Source organism: Pararge aegeria, chromosome 2 (genome assembly GCF_905163445.1).
Source record: "Pararge aegeria chromosome 2, ilParAegt1.1, whole genome shotgun sequence".
NCBI classification, from domain to species: domain Eukaryota; kingdom Metazoa; phylum Arthropoda; class Insecta; order Lepidoptera; family Nymphalidae; genus Pararge; species Pararge aegeria.
The window spans coordinates 6027134-6039235 of NC_053181.1; the positions used below are offsets into that span (position 1 = coordinate 6027134).

Genomic DNA, 12102 nt, shown 5'->3' on the forward strand with positions numbered 1-12102 from the left:
GTTGATATTTACTCTGACTCGTTGTATAAGTTCAGAGATAAGATATTTTTATCATGGACCAATTGACCCTTATTTACTGTACCTTGTTTTATTTTTTAGTGTGAGAGATATGTTGTTATTATATTCTCATTCACGATACCTTTTGTTTTCATGTTATGGTGTTATTGTATATTTTCATATGCTGTGTTTACTTTTAAGAAAACATTACACTTAAATAGAATAGTTAAATTTTAAAAACGGTTGTATTAGTGTAAGTGTTTGTAAGTAAACCTAATAAATAAAATAAAATAAAATAAATAAATAAAAAACAGATCTATCCGATCTACAATATTCATAATACTCTAAACCTATCCAATAGATTAAAGGGCCGGTCGATTTTGATGGTAAAAAACGACGGTGTATGAAGAAGGCTATATAAACTTACCTGGTCATATTATATAATCTATCTTTTCGCAAATTGTGAAACAATCCACAGTATTTCTCAAAACCACGATTGGCAACGCATTTTTTTTGTATTGAGTTGATTTATTTACTTTTTAAACATTTTATTATCACTGCAAATATATGCAATATCAATACATACACTACCTAGATGCTTAAACTAAAATAAATTACATAAGTCACTTTACAAACGACAATTTAATGTTCAATCCTTTTCATCCTTTCTCTAGCAAAAAGAAAGTTTCAAACTTATTACTTATCCTCAGCATCAGGTGGCTTCATTAAAGTCTTAAAGATTAACATCGAAACAAAGCCGTAATTGCAAGCCACTGTGTAAACTATGTAGACTTCAAGACATTTCTATAATCGACTGCACTCAAAATTCTATGCAAACTTACACCCTAAAGTTATCAGGGTAAAGTATAAAATCAATTAAGCGAAGTATAAAGTTGTTTGAGATTTAACGCAGGTGGCTGAGTGGAACTTCTGGTTAATGGAACTTCCGTCTTCCTGTACCTAAAGGTTAATTATTCATACTTCAGCTTAAGAAACATAATACGAGGATGTACTATGGGGTACTCTCTAGGGATATAACATGGCTGTAGATCGAACTATCTGTCATGATGTATACGTCACAGCGTTATAATTCACCGTTAAAGCAAATGATGTTAAATTGCTAAAGTTAAAAACGTAAATTACGCTAAAGTTTCTGGTGGGAGGCTTTATCCGTGGCTAGTTGACATCATACCAACAGAGACGTGCCGCTAAGCGATTTAGCGTTCCGGTACGATGTCTCGTAAAAACTGTTAGGGGTGAGTTATTTATACCTGCCATACCCGTAAAATCTTAGACTGCATGATCATTTACCAGCAGGTGAGATTGCAATTAAGGGCTAAAATGTAGTAGAATAAGAAAAAAATTGTATTTGTGGATAAGTGTACACACGTAAGAAGCGAACCTACTTTATAACATAGTTTTTTTATTTTATTAAAAACAACCTAAAACAGACATAAAATTGAATCCTGATTTATTTTAGATTCTATTAAAAAAAAAAGCAAAAAGCCAACATCACGCGGTGTTCCCAGGCGGTCACCCATCCAAGTACTGACCGCGCCCGATGTTGCTTAACTTCGGTGATCGGACGAGAACCGGTGTATTCAACATGGTATGGACGTTGGCGATAACGATGTTGAATTACACAATCAGAATACGGCGATCTTTCAGATAATATAAATACACATCAATGGTAGCGTTAAACGTTTAAAGCAACATTGTTGGAAGTCGCAATACAAGTCAACTTCAAAAAGTTAAGCGCCTGCGCTGGAAATTGGTTCCCTTGTAAAAATACCGAGTGCCACTAAACTATCACTGTGATAGGATGTTTCTAGATGTTGTTTAAAAAAATACAAGGGTGCCAAACGTGAATAATAAGATACGCGTATTAGTTTTCCCCTCCTACACTTTCTATAAACGTTTATTTGGTCACGTAATTGAAACAATCATGTTCAATCATAATTGAATGCGTTTTTCGAAAATGAAATGCACTTAAACACTTAATAAACGTTGATTTGAAATATTTTAACGTCGCTCAGCCGTCATGTCGAATGACGAAACTGGAAATTCAAGTGGCAGAGGCCATTGATGGCCATGGAATTTAACTTCAGCGGACAAAGTGCGGTCAGAATCAAGAACAAAACGGTCTTTTATTTCTAATTTAAACAATGAGTATTCTTAAAATGACGTTTATTAAATAAAGATAAACGAATTTATTTAAAATATTAACCTATAATCTTAATTAGGTACTTATAAAGTATGCATTATTTCATTAGTGCACTCTATTAATTGCAAAAAATCTTGTTTTTAAGACATTTATTTAATTTTAAAGGCATACACCATTACATTTAAAAAAAAAAACGTTTGGAACGAAAAAAATATGATGAGTTACGCAAGCTGAAGTGACAATAGACAAATGGAAAACCGATGCACGTTGGTGTCAAAAGGCGGCCGCACACGTATGCGCAGCGTTGGTCGAACCCCAACGAGGTGGACAGACGACATCAAACGGTTCCCTGGAAGCCGTTGGCTTTTGGAAGCTGGTTTGGCTGGTTGATTTGATTAAGATGAGGATGAGTACTTAAGAGATGCTTAAGCTTGCACATTCTGTACCAGTAGGTACATTGACGTCATAGCATTTTGAAATAATTATAAATACGAGTTTTATACCATTACCTTTAAATAACACACAGTTCATTATCATCATCATCATCATGTCAACCTCTTAACGGCCCACAATGAGAATGGGTTAAGGTCGTAGTCTAACACACTGGCCCGCTAACTTCGCACACCTTTGTGAACATTTTGGAGAACTCTCAGGCATCCAGGTTGTTTTGCACAGTGTTTTTCTTCACCGTTGTGATATTTTAATTGCTTAAAACGCACATAACTTAGATAAGTCAGAGGTTTCGAAAAGAAGAGTTGAACTCTTACCCACTGTGTAAGCGCTTAATGGGAAAACATACCTTAATGTTTCATTCAATTGGTTACCCTAGTCCCCATTCGCTTGACATGAGGTGATTACGGGCCTTGTTTATTTTGTTATTATTATATTTTATCTAAACACAATCGTGATTATCCACCGGACACGCTCTACGTCGGTCCGACTTATGAGTGATTTTATTTTTTGTACTCGTTCTTTTTACTCGCGTTTGAGAACACTTCACGACCTCAGTTACTTTACTTACGTAACTTCAGTTACTTTTATTGGCGATTATTTTCACTGTTTTTTATTATATAATATTGTTTAGGTAATTGATTACTCAATTTATACTTTTGTCCGACAAAACCAGTTTAAAAAATCCCCAATTTTAATACTTGCATATCAAAAATGCACAGCCAGAGGATCATTTATAGATTAACACTGGTGCATAATCTGTTGTACATAAATCGTTAACCTAGACTATATAAATTAACGTGTCTTGAAATAGTTCTTTCAATTTTGGAAACATTGTGAAAAATAAATATTTAAAAATAAAAAGAATATCTGTCTTTAATTGTGCTATTTAATTAAAGTATTATTTTTAAATTTAAAAAGAAACCGACTTCAACTTACGCCTAAAAAGCAAAAAATCTAATTAATTTATAGCACACAAACGCTACTATTGTGACCTTAATATATTATGATAGTTAGAAATATTCCCTCATGGACTTTTTGTTATTAATAATCATGTAATTTATAGTTACTTAAATCATGTAGTACATATTTTTTATGTATCATCGATACTTTTCACAGCGCACGCCAAATACCTAATGAACTTTATGAGCAAAAATTTGCTACATTGGGTAATATTGTTGTTAATTTTTTTAATAACAGCTCAACCGATTTCGATAAAATGTAAATGGAACCACCTGGAATTTGGAAAGTATACCTTTTATAATAAATATAGAATTTTTCAAATCGGTTCACGCGTCTTCGAGTAATCGGGTAACATACCTAAAAACTAAAAAAAAGATTCCGACGAATTAAGAACCTCCTCCTTTTTAAGTCGGTTAAAAGAAAAATTGATTTTCATGCACGGCTTATTTGAAAAACATTTCATCCTCTTCAACCATTTTACATTTCCGATTCCACAAGTAGTTTTACTAAAACACCATACTCTACATGAAATCATTCAAGAATTGCTGAGTATAGAATAGGCAGTTGTCATTTCCAATGTGACATTTCATGTGTGGATATGAAATTGGAATCCGAAGAAAATGTCGCGTATTCAGTAAATCAGAAACAATATAGTTGCGTTTCTTTGGTCATAGATCAACATATTATAGTGACACCCATCACGAAATACCAATTCAATAGCAAGGATGGTTTTTACAACTGCACTTTTGTTTATAAATCGATTGTACCGAGACAAAAATTTACCGACAGCTTTAAGCTAAAGCTCTAAGTGGGCTCCAAAAAAATCATAAAACCTGAAGTCACGTATTCACAATTTCTAAGCTTTACAGGATTATTTACAACAGAATTGACAAGCCTGAATACTAGTAACTTCTTTTTTGTAGGAGGTTTCTAATTTTAATTATTCACGACGTTTCTGTTGCATAAATAAAACACCTTAGTTTGCATTCAAGAAAAAAAAGTAACATAAGCAACCACTAAGCAGATTGCTCTAGCTAGACATAGGTATCATAGTTTTCTATTTTCCAATTGCTCTATTTTACCCTGCAAGCTGAAATACAAAGACAGAACTGTTCACTTCTATTGGCGACGCTCCAGGCAGCATTAACGAAATGTTCCTTCGGGAAGTGTGCAAAATGGCAAAAACTTTGAAAATTGATATATCATGTTCAGCGAAATTGCTAGAAAATTTCCATTTGATTGAAAATTGATAAATGTCTTTCAGAGATTTCCGGAATTACTTTTTCCTAGTATAACTTCAGTAAAAATATTTGGACAGCAATAAATAATTTCTTGATTCACTGATTACGTTTGATAATTTAATGTCGACTAATTATTCTTACTTTGCTAACGGTTATTTATTTTTTATTGTAGTAAAATCCAAATGGATACCCGAAGAAAGCAGCGTCGGGTCTCTGCTATTTCTGATAATAGCAATGGCAATATCGATAAAAGGAATTGAGCAAGCGTAAATCTTTGAAATTTTTAGTGGACCGACGTAATTCCTTGAAAGTCAAAGACAACGTTAAATTTTATTAAATACGTTTATAATAATGCATTTTTGATATGCACATATAATTATAACCTACCTACACTGAAAATATATGTAATCCTTATTATTTATAGTAGACTAGCTGTTGCCCGCGACTTCGTCTGCGTTTGATTTTGTTTTTAAAGCATTCAGTATCGCTAAGCCTTAAATTTGTATAGTAGTATTATATATATATAACATGTGACTGTCAATTAATTATAGAAAAATAATTTGCAATAAAATAAAATTGCGACTATAATTAAAAATCTAAACTATCCTATCTCTTAAGTTGGAAAAGACTGCTCACGGTGTGCCAATTTAATTTAAAATCGGTTAAGTAGTTTAGGAGTCCATCGCGGACAAACATCGTGACAAGAGATTTATATATATTAAGATATTTGTGTATTTCTTAAGTATATCAATTGCACGACGCGATGCGAAGCATCAGAGAGTGCTTTACGATCGAAAAATTTTTTTCGCCTCATTTCGGCGGCTGTTTTTATTATTATAGCCTTGTTAGTTCACGGAATCAAGATATTTTGCATACTATTGTCGAGATGATTTAATGGAGATTAATTCCATACTTTTAAAAAATTGATTTAGTGCAATAGAATTGGAAAAAAAACACCAAAATAGGTCAAAAAAATTTCCTGTCACGATTTCGCGTAGAAACAGATTATGGGTGTCGGCTTAATATAACTCAGGTTAGCCTGTAACTATCTTCGACTGCATCATCACTTACCAGCAAGAGATTGCAGTCAGGAGTTCACCTGTAGTGAAATAAAAAAAAGGTTCTGCTAGAAGTCAAAAATTTCGGTCACCCAAAAAAACCTCATTGAACAAATGTTAAATCTAAAAATTCAGTTCATTGGCCAACTAGTTATATTGGTAAAAATAAATCTAAACAAATAAACAATACAGTTGCAATTCGTCGGAATGGTGCACTCTTTCCATCGCACTCTGCTGATTGCGACTCACAGCGTGCCATTTGCATTTTCAGTATCGGCGGTACACTCGCTGTAATAGTTTGTTTTTTTTTCATGAATATTCATTTTTGAAAGGTTTGCATTGTTTGTGTCACTGTAGGAACGTCTTAAGTGCTATTAAAACGTTGTTTACGTTTTTTTTCTTAAAATTCGACTTATCTTTTTATCCAGCTAGGGAAGAATATCTAAGTAAAGCATTGATTGTTTATTTGTTTGAAAACGAAGGAACGGGTTGGTGCGTCAATTTAATTTTTACAGAACAATAGATAATATAACAGTTTTAACATACAACGTGTTAATGAAAACGGTTTTATTGGTACATTATTTATACTGTCAGTATCTATCCTCTTCACTTTTATACTTACAGTATCTCTATCTCTCTCAGCGTTCGTATGAAACGTTTGCATTCGACCGCTTTTTCTCCGACTTACATTGCAAATCGGACTGTCGCGAAAAGTTCTCTTCATAGGTTAATATATAGCCGATGGCAATCACAAATAATGTGGCTTTATACTGTTAAATGAATTTTAAAATTTTGAATTTTCGGTTCAGTAGTTTGCTATTATTACCTCCGACAATCTCACACACACAAACTTTACCGCTTTATAATATTAGTATTAGAAATACTTAGTTATATATTCGTTCATTCATTCACCCTTTCTGCGCGTCAAAAGTTTAAAAATAGAACAATAGTTTGCAACGTTTTCCGCGACTGTACTGGTCCGGGAGAGCAAGCTAGTATCCAGCGTAGCATCTTAATAATTTGAAAGCGACGCTCGCATCACGTGTAAACTGTGCAACTTTCCTGAACTTATGGCAATAGATCTGAGATCTGAATCATTCACGACGTGTCAATGAACATTTTATCTAGGTGTAATTAAAAAAGTTCAGAAACTAATATTTTTTCGAAGTGTGAGTGCGATTATATCCAACACATCTGCATTAACTGCTGGGTGCTGCTTAATGAGATATGTGTAAATTAGGGTAACCTCTGAAATTCTAGGCGAAAGTTGATAAACAAATAAATGTCTTGATCTTGATCATATTTTTGACGAAATGGTTGTCCGCTTTACTTATTTTCACTAAATTTTTCTCGATAGAATAAATTGTCAAAGTTACCTGTAACGAAGAGCAAAAATTGGAGATTTTTTTTTAAATTTTGGTATGGTATAAAAATTGCCATACCCATGTCTAGACATTAATAAATATTTTAGTCGACGACTCCTAGAATGGCTCAAGAATTGAGCCTTGGTAAGCATGTTGGTCTGAGTCACTTTCACTAACAAGCCCGCCAACCCACATTAGAGCAGCGTGGTGGGTATATGCTCTGAAATCATCTCTCGTACGAGAGAGCAAACAAGGGAAAATAATATAATATTTTCGATATCATTTATCTATGGTATGCCTAATATAGCTTAGGATATTTTTTATGTTTGTTTAAATAGTGCACTTTTAAAATGGCAGACTGTATGAAGAATGAACCATTTTCATCTGTTATGTGCACAGTTTGCGTAAAATTACACTATTGTTATATATTATATACTAGCTGAATACGATGTGACCAACTAGGTATAGTCACGGGTATACCACATATAGTTAGGGTATAAGATAGGATGTATGCGTTGGAGGCTTTGAGACTGAGACTTTATTTGTGCCTTTGATACGAATGCAGTGCAATATGCACTTGTCAACAAGCCTATCCGAGACGTACCCGAAGCACAAAGCTAAGTCGCCTAAGGCTTTGATGTTCCTCTCCAAATATGTGACAGTTAACTACATAAGAGAAAAGGATGTAACTACATACGAGTTCCTGTTCTTTAGAAATCCATAGTAATATATCCATAGTATTTATATCTTTCTCTCTCAACCGACCACAGAAGGTTTCAGGTCTGTTGTTGAGATATTTTTGCTTAGCCCAGCAATAACAGATTGTATCTGTTACATTTCTCTTATAGTAGGTATTATTGTAATAATTAAGTTTTTTTTTGTTATTTACCTAGTTACTTAAGGAATGGCTTATCCGTGTTGGATAGAAGTCCCAAAGAAATAAAGATTAAAAAAAAAGTATTTATATTTGTTTCTTTGTTAACTGTGTTCCTCTCAAACACTGTTTCCCTATTTACATTATTCTTTAAGAAAAGTATAACGTACCATTGAAATGAATTTAGACTCAAGAAGTACGATAATAACTTATAATTTACACTTAGTTATCACAGCCCGGCTAGCTCAGTCGGTAGAGCATGAGACTCTTAATCTCAGGGTCGTGGGTTCGAGCCCCACGTTGGGCGAAAATCATTTTTGCTAAATTTTATCTTCTCTGTGGTACTTGAGGCGATTTTTTTAAAATTTTACCTACCTAGTTACATTAGGGAGGCCTAATGAAAAGTAAGAAAGTTTTTAATTTATATATATATACTACGAAATTTAATTTAAATATAGTTTTACTATATTACCTATGAAAATTTTATAAAACTTAATATGATACAAATTCTACCTTACATAAAAACTACTGATTAACTAAATATTATTAGCTTTGTTTTAAATATTATATTAATTCGCCACAAGATCTGTTCGAGCATGCAAGCAGAGTTTGCCGCTAGTCCCGCCATCTAGCATTAACCTTGTGAAATACGGTGCCATGAAGAGCCCCTGTTAAACCCTTGTCAAAACGTTTACCTTCTGTTCAACAGTTAAGTTCGTTCGATGAGTAGAGTCTAGATGGCAGCACATGTCGTTAAACATACATACATGTCGTGACATAAAATTAGCATGTATACTGTACGTTCTGTATTCTTAGACTGTTATATGTTTATATGACGGAAAATAATTGTTTAGGTGAAAAATGCGACGGCTACTCATTTAGACGGGTCAACCCGGATCCAGTAATGGCACTTGACGCGGTGGGCGTCAACATTCCTTCGTCAATATCAATTAGGCGGGTGTTCTTTCTTCTTTCTTTCTTTTTAATTATTGATACAAATCGATATATTTAAAATTTTTACATGTGATTTTTAATCTATCTTAAAGATGTTATATCAAAAGCGGGGATAGACTACCGTACCTAGAAATGAACAGAGTTTCGATGTTTCACAGCTGCCAGTCATTTAGTGACCGCTCAATCTTTTGGCCTTTCCAAGATATATAGAGTAACATAGTCAATCCGATTCACCAAACTATATTCCTAGGTTCTGTCTGCAAAAACTGTCTGAACTGTATGTTTATGTAAAATCCAGAACATGACGTTCAAAGTCACATCAATGTAGAAGGTAGATACTCGTACATACTTACCTTCCTACTAAGAGATAACATCATCGCTATCATTTTTTATAATATTAATAATGATGTATGATAATGTTTTTTCTTGTGTATTCTCGGATAATTGCTGAACTTCCTTTGCGACATCATTTAGTGTAATTTGTGCATTTTGTATAAAACGCAGAAGACACGCGATCGTAACTTTGTGACGTTTTTGTCCCGCTGACGATATGTCGAGATCTCTGTCCATTTGTTTTGTGATTTTGGGTAAGAATTATTCAACTTTATAGTGATTTGAAGACTTCTTCGGCGCAACAAGTGCTTTTAGAGAAAGCTTTGGATTTAGCCAATATTTTCTGAGCGTTCTATCTTTTTTTCTAGTCTACTAACATATCGTTGGAGTCAAATTATTTTTTAAATAAAACGCTGCATAGCAATCTGCCGAAGTGCACTCGGCACTCTATAGCGGAACAAGACGACATATCTACCGCTATATTAATCTTAGTAATATTTGCACATAGGAGTTATTTTGTGTTCTGTAAAAGAATAGTTAACTTTTAACCCCGGAATAGCAACCGGAAATCGTTTCTGCCGGTATACAGAGGCAGCTTTTACCCTGATTTGCGCTAAATAAAGCCGGAGAAAACAAAAAGTTCCCGCTTTTTTTTAAATAAAGTGAATCATCCGCGAGTACAGTTATGGGCAAAATCTAATAGTCTATACATTTTAAAAAGATGTAATTGATATAAACTTATACATTTGTGGTCCAAAGTGATTTAGTATATAGATATGGATATGAGATATCCACTTAAAAATGGCTTCTATAAAGTCTAATAACTGATGGAATAACTGGAAACATCAAGTTCCCAGCTAGTAACTAGAAACCATTTGGTGCTTTTATCCATTTTCACGATATACTGCTATAGCAAAAACAAAAATCCTTGAATTCTTTATATAAAGTCACGGAGTCATTGTACTTTATTTTTTCTAAGTGTGTTAGGTTACTCAGTGATTAAAACAACTGAATATATTAATTTGCATTTGTTACATACAGACCTATCCGTTTTTGTTTGCTCCTTTTCATACCAACGGAATAAAAAATAGTGGTACTAATCTGATAATTTAGTTTAGTTACAAAAACAATGTAGGTTCAAAGTTTGTGTAAAAACTGAACTCAATTGATATTTCTAAAAATATTGGTATATTTTTCCAGATTATAATACCATGTGAAAACACTGTAACTAATTTTAACTCTTAGACCCATAGATTTACTTTAGAGATTTATCAACAGAATCTTCAGCAATCCCAATCTAAATTATACAGGTTTAATTGGATTGAGCCAAGAAGTGTCCACAAAACTAGATTTCGGAGAAGAATCTACCCCTGTTGTAAATAATTCCAGCAAAGAAGATGATGAAGTTGAAGTCAAACATACTATAGTCGTTTCTACGAAATTGAAAAATAACAATCGAAGAGGTCTACAAACAAATGGTATATTAATATTTTTTATGTAATCAATCGTTAAATGGAACCCCAATCTTTAAATTTATAACGTCTTACACACACTCTCCTTTCACAGCAATTTTATTCGGAGATGATCGATATTTTCTATCAGTCACATTGATCTTAGTTGTTGAAGTGGTCTTATAAAGTTTATTTAAAAATCTTAGTATCAAATCATTAAAATCATTATATTATCCCATAGACGATAAATGATCTACGGAAGGAATCAAAGACTAAAGAAATAGGAGAAGGCCGAGGTCTTCTCATATTTCTAAACTTTACCAGAGTGCTCCAAATTATATTCTTGATACACAATGTACGTGAACTATAGAAATCTGCAATTATTAATTAATTTTTAGACGGTGTTGGAGGCATAACCTACAGATTCGATGAAAAAAAAACGATCAAAGATGACAGTGGTGAAGTTCCCATCGTAAAAGCTTTTAAGTCAGTCGAGACAACACAAATAAGAACTCCGGATACTCGAACGAAATCAACAAAATTTCCAGAATTTGTTACCTATGACACAAATTATCGAGGTGAATATGATTTGTATCCTAATATTGGTTTAAATCCTATGCAATGGAAACCATCAACTTTTTACAACAATGTTAATTGGAATCAAGATAGTGGGTTAGATAATGTCATCCGAAGAAGGCCGAACTATCAAAAATTCCACAGAAGGGTAACAGTAGATGGAGAAAAAGAATTTTACTGCAAAAAATGTAGAGAACTTGGTGGTTCGAGGGAGTGTTTACAACCGAGACGAAATTCATGGATATATGAAACTACAACTCCTAAAATTAAAATTGATGGCAAATTAGCAAAATTAAATTAATCAGCCATTGTTTGTGTCTATTCTGACATGTAAATATTATTTAAACCTATGTACTAAACAATTAAAAGACTGATGCGATCTAAATAACCTTGAATCGTGGTTTAAAGTTTGCATTATGTGTATGAGTAATAATGTTGTGATCATCGTTATTGCTTTCAATACATTTCCATTAAAATGCAATATTTAATGGGGCTCTTCCAGATGATTGCGAAATCGTTGCGTTTAAGACTTCCTGTACAATTGTTATAAATATAATAGAACAGAAAAGAATATGTTTATTTACCAAAACTACTCTACACAAAGTCATAAAAATAGAATAATTTATAATCTGATACATAATTTTACAATCGTTTTTTGGTCTACGACGTGTCAAATA

General features: G+C 33.1%; 1 protein-coding gene and 2 non-coding genes across 3 annotated transcripts; 2 read left to right on the forward strand and 1 right to left on the reverse strand.

The window, feature by feature from the left end:
- Positions 1 to 1501: 1501 nt before the first annotated feature.
- Positions 1502 to 1620, reverse strand: LOC120635295. Its single transcript, XR_005659276.1, has one exon. It is a non-coding gene; the product is annotated as a 5S ribosomal RNA (ribosomal RNA).
- A 6725-nt stretch (positions 1621 to 8345) lies between these two features.
- Trnak-cuu lies at positions 8346 to 8418 on the forward strand. The gene has a single exon. It is a non-coding gene; the product is annotated as a tRNA-Lys (tRNA).
- A 1196-nt stretch (positions 8419 to 9614) lies between these two features.
- LOC120628820 lies at positions 9615 to 12099 on the forward strand. Its single transcript, XM_039897446.1, has 3 exons — positions 9615 to 9652; positions 10709 to 10876; positions 11248 to 12099. The coding sequence occupies exons 1-3, from the start codon at positions 9616 to 9618 to the stop codon at positions 11724 to 11726; spliced, it is 684 nt and encodes a 227-aa protein (XP_039753380.1). The 5' UTR covers position 9615; the 3' UTR covers positions 11727 to 12099.
- The last annotated feature ends 3 nt before the right edge of the window (positions 12100 to 12102 follow it).